The sequence below is a fragment of the Panicum virgatum genome, chromosome 6N (assembly GCF_016808335.1).
Source record: "Panicum virgatum strain AP13 chromosome 6N, P.virgatum_v5, whole genome shotgun sequence".
NCBI classification, from domain to species: domain Eukaryota; kingdom Viridiplantae; phylum Streptophyta; class Magnoliopsida; order Poales; family Poaceae; genus Panicum; species Panicum virgatum.
Window position 1 is genome coordinate 20,957,188 of NC_053150.1, and position 17,005 is coordinate 20,974,192.

Sequence of the window (17,005 nt, forward strand, 5' to 3'; positions counted from 1 at the left end):
GCGAGGACATACACCAATTCTAAAACAAGATATGAATTGAGAAAAGAGCTTACTTTGGGGTACTCACATACCTCCCCCACACTTGGAGTTTGCAAAACTCCAAGTGTATGGAGTTCAAGTCTCCTTCTGTAGTTGTTCCTTCATTAAGGCATATCGAGGTGTTGTAGTCGGTGTAGCTCACATGTTTATAGGCGTTGTCTATCCATCGTTCTCTTTGATCTTCCCTTGGAATGGTTAGCGACCAAAAATACCCGAAGGGAAGCTATATCCTAGAACATGCTCTTGCTTTTTATTGAAAAGGAAATAAATAAATAAGTAAATAAATAAATGATAGTCCGGGCTATCTCCCGGCAGTGCTTTGTTTCTGGTCATAAGCTCGACCATGATAACCTTTGCAGCCATCATTGGTGATGGGTCATTGTTTCACCACCAATTGTTGAATCTAGCTACAAGGTTAGTGTCACGGTGCACGCACGAAATCGGCAATTTTTATGATAAATATATACATCTACAACCAACCTTCTGAAAATTTTGCAGAAGAGGACTATAAGGTGGTTGTAGTCCTCGTGTGTGCACGGTGCACTAAGCATGCCTGACTCTGGAGTTGCATTGAATGAGCATGGTTTACGGGGTATGTCAAAAGTGAAATTCCCATGCTCATTTGAGGAATCCTTTTCATTGGACTCCAGAGTCGGCGCCTCACAAGATTCTTTGGCCCATTGATTCTCCATCTCAAGAGATGCATCGTGAAAGCTTGATGTTGTTTCTCGATCATGATTGAGAACAACATAGTCTGGGCCGACGGAAAGAGGCTCAAACTCGGTCGAGGGTGACGATGAACGTTCATCTTCACAAAAGTGAAGGCTATCTTTCGAGTTGAATTCTTCAGAGGATTCTAGAACTCCTAAGAGAACGGGCTCGGATGATATGAACAGAGATGTATGCATTATCTCCTCGAGCGGGTTGTGCTCAGGAAGAGGCTTTGCCAGAAGATTTTCTAAACAAGGAGTAGCAGTGGCAGAGCCTGTTTCCCTAAGCTTTTCATCTAGGCTCCCATGAGATGCTAGAAGTTTTTCCTGCAGGAGGCCTAGGAGAAGATCAAAATCGAGGATATCATAGATGTAAAAATGTAAATGCATCTCGATTTTGTCTATGGTGATAGGCACCCCTTGCAATCCCCAGACATTCAAAGTATAGTCCGGATGGACTTTTAAAGTATTTGTCGGTCGGGGTTAAAGGCTTGTTACCCACAAGAGTATCCAAAAGGTACTCGGGTAAGATGCAAACCTTAGCAGCATGGTCATGAAGAGCTTCTATGATTTTTCCCTTTATAGAACAAGTGATGGTTGCAGAGGTTGGGCTAACCCGAATCGCTTCAGAAGCACGCTTGGCCTCCTTTGACCAATCAATTGCGGGTGTATGGCAGAAAATTATATCGAGGGTCTCATAAAGACACATCGATTTCGTAGGCTCCTCGTGCCTAAGATGATTCGAGGTATTTTGGATGTTTTCCGAAGGATCATCCTCGAATCGAAAAGGGAACTCCGAAGGTTAAATTTCTTCTTCCTTCAGTGTTCGTGGTTCGGGAGAGGACTCAACAGATGAAACTTGGGATGTGGAAGATGACGGCTCAGATTCGGGTGTTGATAGACTCTCATGGCTCGACGCGGATTCCTCCTGGCGGGGTTCACTATGGTCGGTAGCGAAGAAAGAGTCTTCTAGAAAACTGTCTAGGATGTCTCTTCCTTCTTCTGGAGTTATGTGTAAGAACCATCCTCCGCTGGCGTCGTCAAGCTCTAGGGCAGTTTCCATGTCTAAACCCGAGTAGAAAACTTCCAACGATACTTCATCGAGTATAGACATGTCTGGGATAGATGCCAAAAGGCATGAGAATCTAGCCCATGCTGCATCTATGGACTCCTTCTCTAATTGCTCAAAATTGAGGATGTCAGTCGGTAGGGAGTCTATGCGTTTGGTGAGGGAGAATGAGTAACAAAAGTAATCTCGAAGCTCCTCCCAATCACCGCTCATCTTTCCTATCGTGCCGGTGTACCATTGCTCCGCGCTCTCTATAAGAGAGAAGGGGAACAATTTCCACCGCAAGACTTCCTGTGTCATGCTTGGGATTACCAAGCTCGAACACAGTTTCTCGAATTCTCGCAAATGGTCAAGGGGATCATCATTGATTGCTCCAGAGAAGAGTCTCTTCCGAACCATGGCTATAAAGCCAGGGTCGAGTTCATGGTTAGATGAGGAAGATGGTAATGGCTCAGAGAACTCGCCCATTGGGGTAGAGAGCTGTGGAAAGGATAGCTGCTCCATGGGTAGCGGGGGTAGAGGTAGAAGGAAAGAAAAGGAAAAAGATACGAGGACGACTGAGTCCAAAGATAATGTAGCTGCCGTTCCCCGGCAACGGCACCAGAAAGCTTGTTGGTATTTTGTAACGTCACGAATAAAATCCGCAAGCGCACGAATACCGCTGTAGCTTTCACCCAAGAGTATTCCAGGGTATCGTATCCACTAGGGAATGTGAGTACACTACCTACGGGTTCAGGCTGTCCAAGGACACACACACTGGTGTAGGAGGATAGGAAAGAGATGACTTTCTAAGATCTAGAATCTATGTTTAGAAGAAGAGATCACGTCGCCATTATACTTCGAGCTAAAGGTATCAACCGGCTTATACAAGCCGATAGTTCTAATATGTGCTCTATCCAATATCCGAACGTGGAGGATTACTAAAAGGCTCGAACAGGGCTGTCACCACCTGCCGGCTACCTCTACAAACCGTGGGACTATCAGACAACTAAGTGGTATAGTCCAGCCTAGACACCACGTCTATGCCTTTCCCTACTAACTCTAGAGGCGTACAGGGTTATCCTTTTCTATCCGGAGCCCAACTCTAGAGTCAAATGCTACTCGCTAGCATACACAACAACTAATATAAGGCAGAGATGATAACTTGCGATCTAAACTCTAATTCTAAATAAGCAAGTAGAGTCTCGAATACTTGCAACCGAATAAGCATCTGTCGAGGTACAAGCGGAGAAGAGCGCCGACAAGCCCGTCACATCCCCAACTATCTCCCTCACTCTCGTAGAGATATAATTTAGAGAAGAGCGCCGTTGCCGGCGCCCCTCCTGAGTACCTCTACACCTAAACTCCTACTAAACACAAGCTAGAGAGGCTCTACAGTTGGAGGTGAGTAGCCTCTTTCCTGAGAAATGAGCCAAACCGCCATTGGGGACTGACCACACCTCGCCATATGTCATCTGAGAGGCGGTGGGGCCCGTGGGCCGTCGCCACTGGGCCGGCCGACCATGGGCTGGCTCCGTTCGCCCCGGTCTTTGGTCAGAAGACTGTTAGGTGGGCCCCCATGTCATGTATATGGGTAAGGGCTTGTCTTGAGTTGGTTTTGGTGCTCTGGTGGGCCCGTAGATCCTTGTGAACGCATCTGATTCGTCGAGAAGTTGTTTCCTCAGATCCATGACGTGTCACGCGTGTGGACTGAGTTTCCCTCTCATGTGCAGCTGCCAAGTGGGCCCTTTTGGCCTTTGGGCTTGCTTGTGCTTGGCCCAAGAATTTATGCCTTGGATAATATGCTCGTTACCTGCAGTTTTGGCCCAAATTCACCTGCACACATTCTCAGACCAGCATCTGTGAAATTAGTCAAATAATCATCCTATGCTAACATTTATTCCTTCTGCTGCTCGACTTTTGCACGATAGTTGACGGTCAAAATGGGTCATTAGTGACCGTCAACAGTGCCCATGCATGACCTTGCGCGTCTCCCGGGTGTAGGTGCCCGCGGAGTTGCGTAGGCTGTATGGCAGCTGCTCGGAGAACGAGCGTGGTGGCGGCAGGGGTGGCCTGCCCACGACCTGCTGAGAGACGTTAGCCAAGGAATAGAGGACCAAGTTGACATCCTCGGCGGCCGGGTTAGACACCATCATGAGCGCGATGCGGCGTAGCACCACGCGGGTAGGCTGTGAAGGCCTGCGCTTCCTGATACGCCAGCGAATCGGTCGCCGGCACTTCAGTTTGAGAAGCATGGGCGGAGGAGCGGACTCCTTAGAGGCCGCCGAAGCGGTTTCCTCCTCACGGAGGCGGAGTGCGCCAAGCTGGTCAGTGACGAACTCCAGACTTCTGAATTGGAAGGTCTGGGAAGGCGGGATCGGTGGAGGCACCCACGATCCGTCGTGGGGGATCGCAGGGAACTCCAGGGAGCCAAAGCGGATAGTCTCGCCCTGGCTCGCCGTCGGAGCGGCGAATGGGGTGACCGAAACCATCCGATCGCCGAAGCAGTGAACGCACAAAGCACTCTCCACGGACGGTGCCAAACTGTCGCTGCGGAGAATGGGTGACTACTAAACTACTCGATTGCTCGTTTGTTGTGTGCTTGATCAGATATGGTCTAGCATGCAAATACTCGAGGATTTAGACTGGTTCGAGCCAAAAATGCCCTACGTCCAATATGGGGGTGGTGTTTTCGCTCTATTTCTCTCGAGCCCGGGTGCTCAAAGTTCAGAGGGGAGCATACAATCCTTTCAAGCAGTGTGCTTTCTAGGAGTCGAACCTCTAGGAGTCGAACCCTTTCCTACATGGGGGGCTTCCCCTTTCATAGTTCAAGGTGCGCCCCCCTATTTACATATATCTATCGTGGTGTCTTGGTCCCTCCTTCGTCTTCGTCAGTCATCGGGGCCCACCCGGTCAGTCAGGAGTGGAGAGGCTTGAGCCTGGTTGGTTTTCTTGGGCAACAGGTTGTCTAGGTGCTGTCCCGTCCTCGGTCAGTCGAGGTGGCCTTGCCACTCGGCCGGTCGCTCGGAGGTCATCTCCCATCCTGTCCGCCCGTACCTGTTCCTCCATCTGTAGCGCTGCCGCACGTCCTTCCAGCGTGGCTTCTTTCTGAAGGACGGCACGCCCGCTGAGGGGTGCCCTGCCACGGTCAGGCGGTGCTGTCCGGTCACACCCGATGGCGTAATGGAGTGGTGCGCAGGGAGCTATCATTACGGCGTGGGAGGCGGTGCTCGTTGACGCTCTGTCCCGTTGCGTCGTGCGGCCTGCACAACCTGCACTGTGCCCCTGTTAGGGGGTCTTGTGGATCACGTATGCTCGGTGTGAGGAGAGGAGTGGGCGTCGTGGGAGCCTGCACGGGACCAGGCTTGACCAGCACACCCGTTGTACGGAGCGCACGGCTCGGTTGCTCAGTACGGCGCTGACCCGAGGGCGCTAGGTCGGGAGGCCTCCACGTGACCCCGGAGGGCCGGCTTTTGGCTATGTTGGGTGCTGAGGTAAGGCAGTCACCCGTACCGGCTGGTGGGCTGTGCTGCGGTGAGCCCAACGGTTTGTTGGGCCGATGCTGTCTGAGGCGGGCCCGTTAGGGACCCCGGGTTTACACCCCCATCACATCCATATTTTTTGACACAATAGACTTGCCTAATCATCTTGTGTTTCTTTTTCTGTATAGACAATCTTTATGATGAAAATAGTCATTATTTGCAGGTGATGACTCATTAATTACTGGCTCCTTATAGGTAATATAATATGAACAAAAATATCTAGGGGGAGACGGCATTCATGAATTATATGATCATGACGGACAAGAATAAGGCATGCTGAAATTAGCGCCCCATGGCCTATTCATAGATGATCCATATGATGAAAACGGCATCGATGTAGGAAAATTATTCCATTGCCGATTCCGATGATGAACTTGATATTTTGAAGTTTGCTTGAAATTTTTAGGCCGACTAGCATGTTTGATATCCTTTTGTTTTGAGGATTTAGCTAGAAGCTTCTTATTTGGCTTCAGCTTTTCCTTTTCATGCTTATGATGGACTTTGGCTTTAACGGTTTTCCAAACACCGATCTCAGATTTCTTTAGCTTTAACATCTTAGATTTAGATTTATTCTCAGATCTGATGTCTAAGCCTCTTTAGAGTTAGAATCGGATGCTCCAATTCTGACCAATTTGAATTTAATTGGTCATGAATAAGATATGAATCTTCGAGTTGTGGCCCCAGTATAGAAGCACTTGACATAGATACTATATTTTCACTAGAAAGATTTAGATCACTAATTTTGGCTTCAGACGGCATAATTGGATGTTTGTTTTCATGGGCAACAACACAAGTAGATATCACATCATTGCAAGGATTGACAACAGATTCATCACTAACGGAATCTTGATCCACATTATCCTCTTTATCGACCAAATAATTCACAAGCTCAGATAGAAGATCGGATAAAGTACCTGAGGATTTCACTTTTTTTAAAAAAGTCAATGGTAGATGGTGGCTGCCACTCTTTTATCTTGATGACGCCTTGCTCTGTTTTACGGTAACAGGATAGAAGCAACTTTTCATCCACCTGATCGCACTCTCATCGATACTCATCAAGTAGTTCTTCATATGATGCCATATTACTAGGGTTTGACGAATCGGCCATGATATCCTAATTCTCGTTCCCCAGTGGAGTCGCCAAAAAGTATGTTGATGAGAAAATGTGCCGCGGCAAATAGTTGAGCACTGAACGTGCATCACTTAATGACACACCTTGCAACACTACTGCACCAACCGGTCAGACTAGTAAGGTGGACCGGTCAGACCAGTCTTGTTGGGGCAGCTCGATGAGGATCCAATGAACGCCCGCCCGAGAAGGACCCCATCGGAGCAGGCGCATCTTGGGTTGCTCTAGGGTCGGCAGGTCACCTAAAGCGCCTTCAAACAAAATGGAGACGAAGGAAGAACAACATGTCGTTGTTGGAAAAGCTAGGGTAAAGAGAAATAGTAAAGACAATAAAAAAATAAATATATTTGACAGATTCGATTAGGTTGTGTCCCCTCAATCGGCCATGGCCCTTTACATTTATAAGGAGGGATGGTCTTGCCCCATTAGGAGCCGAAAGCCTAATTAATTTCGTGTCAAAATACAACTCCTAACACGGACTGGGTGTTGACACCATTTTTTTGGCACGTGTCAATCTTTTGGGGCAGGTGGCCATTGAGAATGGGTCGATGCTGGAAAGGAAGAAGGAGCTGGTGCAAATTGGGCCTTTGGGTCAGGAAAAAGTGTCATAGCCGTTGGAGCTAAGGAAGGAGCCAACACGATTATGTTGGCAAGTTATCTTTTTGATTTTGTATCATTTGTTTCGGCAAGTTTATTTTGTGTTTCACAAGTGTAATCTTGCCGTATTGGCAAGGGAGGTTAGGTTTAGACTATAAATAACAGACCTCCATCGTTTGTAAACTTTGATCAACCACATCCTAACCAAACCCTTTACATTCAGTACCTTTACTTTTCAGCATGGCGACTTCGCCCTAGTTGCAGTAGATTTTTCCTTTTCTCCGAGTTTTTCTCAGCAGGCACGTTCATCGTTTGCTGGTAAGTTCTGTGTCAAATTGCGTAGACAGATCGAGGTTGACGGCGCATCGCTTCTTCCTCTGTTTATTGCATTCAAATTTACCGGGTAAGTTAGATCCATCCGGTGGGGTTCAGCTTATTCACTAGTTATTGAGCACTCTAGATCCGTCCGGCGGGATCTGGTTTGCTCACCAATTTATCGATAAAAGTTATCAATCTGTTAGGTTAATTGATCCGTTAATCTAGCTTGTTGTTGCTTTTATCACCAAGTTATCGGTAACTGCTTAGATCTTGCTAGGTTAATCCATTTAATTTGGTTTGCTTTTAGGTTTTTACCACAAGTTATCGACATCTGCTTATATCTTGCTAGGTAAGTCCGTTTAATCGAGTTTGCTTTAAGTTTTTATCACAAGTTATCCAGCTTAGATCTATCTTGATCGGCTACCTCCCGTGATCTGATCACGCAGGCCGATTTAGACTTGGATCTAGATGTTACTCACAAGCTGCGCTACTTTAAGCGTAGCTTGCATCCTCTCAATAGGCTGTAAGATAGCAGATTGCTGGTGTCACTCGCATCGGCTGGCTAGCCAATAACCCCTTGCATCTAACATGTACCAACATTGCCAATTGCAGGTCAAATTTACTGGCATGCCTAGCGCACCACACGCGTGCCTTTGGGTTCAGTACGTCGGAGCAAAGAAGATCTCCCCGGCCCTAGCGTACATGGAGCGCAGGAGGTTCCAAGTCCGGCGTGGGAATTTTTCGCGTCAACACTGGGCTGTCTGGACCGGTCTGACCGCCCTAGACAACCGGTTTGACCGTTTTGGGTTTGGGTCCAGTCTTTCAGAGGTTATAACTCTCTCATCCAAAGTCCAAATCGGATGTTCCACATATGCATTTTTATCATCTTGACGAGACCTACGCAATGGTGAAGTCAGATCTGCATTTGGATAGTTTGTGCATACCGGTCATACCGGTCTACACAGCCGTGCCAATTTTGGTCGTCAACAATGTCAATGAACTTGATTGGATGCTGATATGTTCAATTTTCTAATCCATGATCAGTTTAGCTGACCTAATATTTCTTTTCATCAAATATTTCACATGCAATTCAATTATTTGGAAAGTCTAGAAGATGAACTTTTCAGTCTTGCAGTAAGAATAAACATCACAGCAGTTCAAGCCATGAAATCTATGATTTTGATTGGCTTACTAGCAGATGGCTAATTATTTTAGGAATGTATTAGGATGAAAATAGGATGGAATAGGATCCGTAGTAAATGATCTAAGATTATTCATGACAAGTGCTTTAATTAATTATAAAGAACATAAAAAAATCTTTGTTTGATTCAATAAACATTTCTGGTACAAACTTTCTATGATATAAATTAAGTTTCTAGGAGCGGAATCTGTTTCTTGCAAACAGATATGGGATAAATGGCTATGCATACACCTTTGCTGAAAACTTTGCTTACTTCCTCTCATTCTTGGAGTAGAATCTCAGGACCACATAGAAGAAAAGTCTATAGAGGACACCCCAAGCAAGGAGAATTCCAACATCTATCCAGATGTTATCAATTGTTATGTCCATGGTGGAGAGCACATCCTGGCCTATCAGGGGACATGTCGTTGATGTCGAGTTCAAATTCAGGCTGATATGAAGATCACTCGGCTTGATTTGTCCCAAAGGTCCAGGTGAAAGCTCATTCTGTGTGCCAACATAGCAACGACTGCCTTTGAACTCATTCACAAGCAATGCCTCAAACGGATACTTTATCGCAGAGATATAGTGGAGCCACCTCCAGGCAATAGGAATCATTGTCCGCTTGAGGAAGAACCCACAAGTGAGGAAGAAGAGTGCTGTTGTCGCAATAACGACAGCATATCCGGTGATGTAGCTTGGAACAAGTGCACTGACCAACATCACATAGGCATTAGTTGTTATGAGAGAAGCAAAAAGTATGATCCAGAAATTCACCAGATTGCTTTGTAAATGAAGCATGAACTTTGTGATGACTGCAAAGGTGAATCCCTGAATAGCAAAGAATGGGAGATAGACAATAAGAGAGGATATCACATAAGATGAAGCACGGTATGCATTATGGGACCTCTCACGGATGAAGATAAAGCGCTCTTGGATAAATGTGGGAACAGCATCATTGGAGGAGAAGAAAACAAGGCAGACAGCAAAAATGTAGAAGTTGAGGAGGCGGTTGATGGTTGTGAAGTTTGCATCGCTGAGGCGGTGAAAGAGTGTTGAAAGGATGAGTGCCATGACTGTGAGAACAATCTCCCGGGAGAGGAATAGCTCTGGTGTGCGAACTACGTTCAGTGCAGTACGCCATGAAAGTACAGCAACCTCCCTGAGCCATGGATTAGCAAACTTAGGACCATCCTCCGGGGCATCTAATGGTTCAAGGTCATGCTGGTACTCATGGTAGGTTGGCTCCTCTGGCTTGAAAACTGGCTCATGGGGTGATGGAGGAGGTTGATGGTGTGGGGTTGCCACACCACTGCGCTGGTAGCTTGACATTGGGGTCCTAGCTGGTGTTCTAGCTGGGGTCCATGTAGGTTTACGATGGGACACTGGTGTCCCTGTGACACCATGATACACCCAAACTGAAAAATCCTTGTAGAACTGTGAAGCTAGTCTTGGATGATAGGTTGAGGTTCCAGTATGCAATGGTGTCTGTGCCTTCCTCTCAAGAGAGTTGTCAAAATTTTCCTCCTCATCGCCAATATTGTAGGATTCGTAATTTGAGAAGGGATGAGCATGAGGTGTTGCCGTTGTGACAGAGAACTGGTTGCTTTTGAGCTGGATTTGTCGGAACTGCACTGACTTCTGATATGGTGTTCTTGGTGTCTTTGGTATCGGAGTTTTAGCCGCCTCATTGGGTTTGCTGCCATCCCTCTGGTAGGCAACCAAAGGCTCAAGTCCTAGTGTTGATTCATCATACTCCTTGATGACATCCAGGAGATACTCAATGCTGTTCTCTCCATCAGGTACGGGTCGGCCAAATCCAGCAAGGTATGTGGGAAGTGTTATTGGACTGCCTAGATAGATTAACCTTCCTCTGCATGAAGTACAGTATCTAATTAGAATGACTTACTTAATAGTGCAGAACTTAACAGTAAGTAATTATCTGTTAGAAACTCCGATTTTTGAAAGTGATTTAAAATTAAAGAAAGAAAATGATTTAGACTTTTATCACCTTGCAAGGATGACAATTCTGTCGAGAAGCATCTGAATCCTGAAAGATGGCTGGTGAATTGTCATCAGCACAATGCTCCCCCCTTTGGCAATCTCCTTCACTTTCTCCACCACACTGTATGCACTGGTGGAGTCAAGACCGGAGGTCGGTTCATCGAGAAACAGCAGAGATGGTTTATGGATTATGTCTATGCCAATTGACACCCTGCGGCGTTCCCCACCGGAGACGCCTCGTATCCCTTCGTCCCCAATGTACGTGTGAGCTGTTGTCTGTTATTTGATATTCAAGTATGTTCGTAAAAAAATGTGAAGGACATTCTCACTTTCTCAAGCATAGACGCAATATGAAATTTCAGGGGAATAAATATAGTTATATTGTTGAGTTTCTTCAGAATTTTCTAGGGAAACGAGAGCTGCAGATACATCATGGGAAACATGTTTCTTCCAGTGTATTTTCATGAAATTAGAAGATACAGACAAAAAATAGTATGATAAAAAAATATTGAGAAGGCATACTATAAATAGTACTTCCGGCAATTTCTGAACAAGTCATGCCTTAGTCTTATGGTAACAGAATTTGTAATCATCTAAGATTCAGAACATTAGCTTGTTGCTCCAGATCAAGTGAATCATGTTGGTGACTGTTTTTACGTTACTGAATGGCTAAAAGCAGAATGTTTCCTAATTCATAGTAGTAGTATTTTGTTTCAGTGAACAATAGAAAGCTAGAAGCCTTTTGTTTAAAAAATTAGGAACCTAGAACTAGAACAGAGGGCCATAGAGGCGTAACCTGCAAACCCAGCTGCTCAATAAGCTCCCACACCCGCTTCAGCTTCTCCTCCCTGGAGAGGGAGGGAGGCAGCCGGACCTCGGCCGCGAACCTCAGCGTCTCCAGCACCGTGAGCATCGGGAACAGCTGGTCATCTTGCATCACGTAGGATGAAATCTGCTTCATGTAGCTCGTGGTCACCTGAACAGAGTTCAGACTTTCAGTTCAGGGCATAATCAGAAAGCTTCACTGATCAAAATTGTAAGAGAACATCTCCGTGCTAGTGCTCTTACCGGACGTCCATCGATGCTGACGGACCCCTCGAGGCTCCCCCTGGCGATCCTCCCGGCGAGCGCGTCGAGGAACGTCGACTTGCCGGCGCCGCTGGGGCCGAGGATCGCCGTGACCTGGCCGCGGAGCGCCTGGCCGGAGATGTCGTTGAGCAGGTACACCTCCTTCTTGACCTTGACGCCGTCCTTCTTCTGCTTCTTGATGACGCTGTAGGACAGCTCCTTGAACTCCAGCCCCTGCCCGGGGAAGCTCATCACCTTCTCCCCCGGAGCCGGCACCTGCCGCGCGGGATCATGGCCGCCGCCGCCGCGGTGCTGGTGCTGGTGCTGCTGCTGCACCCCGCGCGCGTTGTCCGGGGCGTCGAGGAAGCTCTCCAGGCTCGTCTTCCGCTCCGTCCGCCGCGCGGGCATCTCCGCCGCCGCTGTCCTCCGGGCATCGCCTGCGTGGGTGGTGGCCTGCGTCTCGGCCCGCTCCACGCGGTGGCCGGCTGGCCTCTCCGCCCGCTCGGCGCGGTGGCCACCAGCAGCCGGCATCTCGGCCGCTCTGTGGCCCCCGTTGGGCGCCTCCCGGCTGGCCCTCCGGGCGCCGGCCACCTCATGGTGGTGGTGGTGCTGCTGCTGCTGGCGATGCATGGCTGTGCTAGGCTCCCGCTGCAGCTGCCTCGTTGCTAGCGGTGCATTGATCTTTATAGGTGTGACACTGACACATTCGCCGCGGCGTCGCTTTCGCTGGGAACAAGGAGGTTTCTGAGCCTGCGATGTTGCGTTGGCCGCGGCCGAGCACGGCCAAAATTGCGGTGTTTTGTCCAGTAATTGCAGCTTTGGAGGTGATGTTTCCGCTGGCATCGGTTTTGCAGGAGGCGCTTTGGTGCATAGCTCCGTGCCGTTGGAACGTAGGCGGATCTGCAGAGGGTCCGCGACGATGTGCTTGGCTCATTGGCTGCTTGTGTTTCTTTTTTTGTAACAGCTGTGATGGTTACTGGGACAGCTTTGCTTTGGGCTTGTTTTAACGTAATCAGTAATCACTCTAAGTAGCAGGCTTCGCATGCGGAGAGAAAAACATCCTGAGTGACAGAAACTAATGCAGCTGGTGTGCTGGCACTGAAGGTCAGGTGTTTTCTCTGCAACTAAAAGAATGCTCGCGTTTTCACGGCTGCTCGCAGGCCTCACTTTCGAACTGTCTTTTCTTCTTTTTGGTGTTTATTTGTTTTCTCGTATCCTTGATAGGCATTTTTAGGCACATTTTCTACTTGAAATGGTTACAGAAAATTCCTTATATAGCATCAGATAAACATATGGTTCCCTATATGACACTAAAAATTTTGCCTCCCTTATTTGACATCGGGATTTATTTTTCATTCCTTTCTTGACATCTCTGTTTCTTATTGACATCGGAGTACATTTTATGTTCTTTTCTTGACCAGTGAAGATGCACGTGCCACAGACACGTGTTTAAAGATATTTAAAAATATCACATGTTTAAAGAATAATTATATTTAAAAATAACTTGAGATTCAAAATTGATATAACAAAGCATCGCAATATGTTGATCCATTACCCAATTAACAAATTTATATCTATACATCAAGTTTGAGCATGAAAACACAATAATCCATGAGATACACTACTTGTACCCTAAACAAACTGTGTACATTAATACAATATTTTTAAATCAATTTCATTGACTTTTATGCAAGTACCAAGTGTAAGAAACATGGCCCCATTAGGCCATTGTTTTGTGATTTTGGTGATTAAGTAACAACGCAATCAATGGGACTAATGAGTTTGTCAAGTGAACAATTATAGATCCCAGGGATGAAGCAAAAAGGCCAAGCAAAGCAAAACACGAAGAAAGAACTCAAAGAAATGAAGATATGGACGAGTTCTGCAGAAATCAGTAGCACCGGTGACTAAGCACCGGTCTAACCGGTTGGCTTCGGATATACCGGTGCGTACCACCGGTGCATTTGGTCTGCGCTGAAGGGAGCCAAATGTAGAAGCCCAAGTTGCACCGATTGAACCGGTAGTGCCAAGTTGATGCACCGGTGCATGCACCATGCTATTGATCAGAGAGCATGTCAAGTGGCAAGGACGCAAAGCTTCAGGACCGGTTGAACCGGTGGCCACCGGTGCAATACACTAGTCTAACCGGTGACAGCCACGTCAGCTGTCAGAGGCCAACGGCTAGTGCAGAAGTCGTGAGTGACCGGATACACCGGTGCCCCCTGACCGGTCTATCCGGTGCCCTGCGCAGAAAAGGTCCAACGGCTCTTAACGGCTCTATGGTCTTGGAGTCATATATATATGGGTTTCCCAGGTCATTTGAAGATTGCTGGAGTTGCTACAAGCCTCAAACACACCCAAGAACATCTCCAAGCCATCCAAATGCTTATTGATCATATTTTTAGTTCTTAGCAAACAGTTGAGAGTGTTAGTGCTAGGTTAGCTCTTTAGAGAGTGAACAAACAAGGTTTTGTGCCTTTGTGCTGTGGTTCTCTTGCGAACCAAAAAAGATATCTTGGAGCGCCGGCCTCTTGGAGCTTTGTGGCTCGCCGGCAACGTCAACGACCCTCCGACTTGGTGTGGAGCGACGTGGACGATCTTGTACGGGGGACGTGGAGACCCCCCATCCTTTGTGGAGAAGCTCCTTAGTGGAAATCGAGATCAAGGTGACCATGGTTGAGTCAGCAAAAGAGACTTGTTTACCGAGAAGCAATACTCTTAGTGAGTGCTTCAACAACGTGGATGTAGGTGTGCCTTTGTGGCTAACCGAACCACGGGATAAACACCCGCGTCAAGAGTTTGCTTCCTCCTATCCCGCTCTTTACGTTTCCGCATTTCATACTAGCAATTCTTGTGCCTTTACTTTCATAGAATAGTTTCTTGATAGGAAAGGCTATAGGTTGCTAAATTTTTTTGGGATACGGGTTTCACACTAGAACAACCTTAGTTGCACATATAGATAGCATGTTTTAGTTTAATATTGTGCAATTAAGTTGGAGCCATAGGTCTAGATTTTAAATTGCCTAATTCACCCCCTCCCCCTCTTAGACTAGAGCATCCGATCCGGTCTTTCAATTGGTATCAAAGACGGGACTCACTTCTCTTACAAAGAAAGCCAATTCCATTGGCAATTTGTGTTTACCGGCTCACTTGATCGGTTAGGCTTCACTGCCTAGTGAGTTAGCTCTTTGGGGAAGGGTTGGATTCATTAGGACCTCATCCACGTTTCGATGGCATGTGCTTCCAACGATGGAAGATTTTAATGCAATCTCACCTCCAAGCAAAGGGCCTAAATGTTTGGAGGATAACAAGTGAGGGAATAAAGGGAAAAAGTCAACAAGAGAAGCAATACGATGCTATAGCAAAATGTGCCATTTTAAACTCTCTTGGTGACAACATGTTCAACCGTGTGTTTGCTTCTGAAAATGCTATGGATTTATGGAAAACTATTAGTGAGAACCATGAGGGCACAAAAGATATTGCAAATGAAAAATATCATGTTCTTATTGATAAACTTAATAGCTTCAAACAACTTGATGATGAGAATGCCGAATCTATGTACTCACGGTTGAATATTCTTGTGAATGAAATTTTATCTTAGATGTGAAGAAAATTAATAATTTGGAGCTCATTCGCAAGATCCTTCACTCACTCCGGAGGTCGGACTATGATTTGGTGATCACAATTCTTTATGAGAAAGAAATCAACACATTGACGCCAAATCAAATCCTCAACAAAGTGATCGCCCATGAGCTACGCCATGACATCAAGCCAAGAGCGTCACCTTCTTCACCAACATATAGTGCACTTGCATGCAAGCAAGTCAATAAGTTGATGAAGATGGCCATCAAAGGTAGCTCAAGTGAAGAGGAAGAAGAGGAGGCATGCCAAAGCTCCTCAAATGATGAAAAAGAGCCAATGAACCCCAATCTCTACAAGCAAGTAAAAAAGATGAACAAATACTTGCAAGAAATCAACTCAATGGGGTATATGGGCCTCATCACAAACAAATGAAGGTTGAGAGGAGATTCAAGAAGAAGAAAAAAAAGAAGGAGAAGAAGCTCAAACATGAATCATTTGCCATATTTGTTGAATGGGCAAGCTCAAGCGATGAATCAAGTGCAAGCTCAAGCGATGAATCAAGCAAGAAATTCACCACCCGCACCAACAAGGGATCATCATCCAACACTTGCCTTATGGTCCAAGGTATGAAAGCGATGTAAGTGATGGTGACTCCGATTCTCCTTCATATGATGAGCTTCTTGAATTAATACATGAGTACCAAAAAGTCATAAAGAAGCAATCAAATGAAATTGAAAATCTTAATGCTCTTAATGATCTTAATGCTATTTTTGTTACAAATTATGAAAATTTGTCATGCAAATTCAAATTGCTTAGCGAGAAGCATGAAGAGCTCAAGTTAAAAATTAAGAGCACTAATAATGCTAATGACTTTTTGGAAACCAAGCATTCTACCCCTAGTACAAGCTCAAATTCTAAAGTAGATGCTTCAACTTCTTGCTTAGATTTAATTGATGAATCTAACCCTTGCAATGAGAAATTCTTTGAGAATATTGTTGTAGAATCATGTGATGATTTCATTGCCAAGGAAAATAAAGAGCTCAAGCAAGAAGTAGAAAGGGTCATGAAGGACTTTGCTAGATTAAAGGGCAAGAGCATAGAGAGCAATGTCCAACCTTCTCAAGATAACCGTGAAGACATGGTGAAGAAACTTGAGAAGGGGTCCACCGTGACTTGCTCAAAGTGCCACCAAAGAGGCCACAAGTCCAACAAATGCCCTCAACCAAGGAAGAAACTTTCGGATGAGAAGAACAAAAAGAAGCTTACAATCAAGAGTTCTCTCATCTATACCAAGCCCAACCGGAGGAACAAGAGCCATAGCACCTTCTATGTGATAAAAAAGAAGACAAATGGCAAGGTGGTTGCTCACAAGATTGGGAAGCAAGAAAGGAGTTGGAATCACTCCATTTGTGTGCCCAAGGATGTCATCACTAATATGAAGGGGTCTCAAATGGTGTGGGTTCTAAAGGAGACTTGAAGTCCAAAAATGACTTCGGGGGATTTGGAGGCTTGGCTAACTAGAAGATGAAGGATTCAAGCTAAAGAAGCCAAACTCACATCTTGGACACTTGTTGCCCAAGTCCCCCATAAGGTAATGGTAGCTAGATTTCAATTCAATAATCATGTAGCTCCATTTCCCTTGCTAGGTTATTTGCATTGCATCACCTAGTGCTATATATGGTGGGTTGCTTGTGTCATGATTTTAACCCATGAGCAACATACATTGTTTGATAAGTATGTAGAAAGCTACACATGGTTACCCTTCATGGTATATGGACCTCATATGGT

The 17,005-nt window shown here is 46.0% G+C and overlaps 1 protein-coding gene across 1 annotated transcript; it reads right to left on the minus strand.

Annotated features, from left to right (window-relative positions):
- Positions 1 to 8,656: 8,656 nt before the first annotated feature.
- Positions 8,657 to 12,994, minus strand: LOC120680130 (ABC transporter G family member STR-like). Its single transcript, XM_039961751.1, has 4 exons — positions 11,636 to 12,994; positions 11,364 to 11,543; positions 10,575 to 10,843; positions 8,657 to 10,436 (listed from the first exon to the last, which is right to left on the minus strand). The coding sequence occupies exons 1-4, from the start codon at positions 12,476 to 12,478 to the stop codon at positions 8,834 to 8,836; spliced, it is 2,895 nt and encodes a 964-aa protein (XP_039817685.1). The 5' UTR covers positions 12,479 to 12,994; the 3' UTR covers positions 8,657 to 8,833.
- Positions 12,995 to 17,005: the final 4,011 nt, after the last annotated feature.

What these genes read in the sequence shown, in the direction of transcription:
- LOC120680130 (XM_039961751.1), bottom strand. Translation starts at nt 12,478, where the DNA reads ATGCCAGCGGAAACATCACCTCCAAAGCTGCAATTACTGGACAAAACA. An exon ending in TCAGCATCGATGGACGTCCG is followed by an intron (nt 11,544 to 11,635) that starts GTAAGAGCACTA and finishes AACTCTGTTCAG; the next exon opens with GTGACCACGAGCTACATGAA. An exon ending in TTGAGCAGCTGGGTTTGCAG is followed by an intron (nt 10,844 to 11,363) that starts GTTACGCCTCTA and finishes ATCAAATAACAG; the next exon opens with ACAACAGCTCACACGTACAT.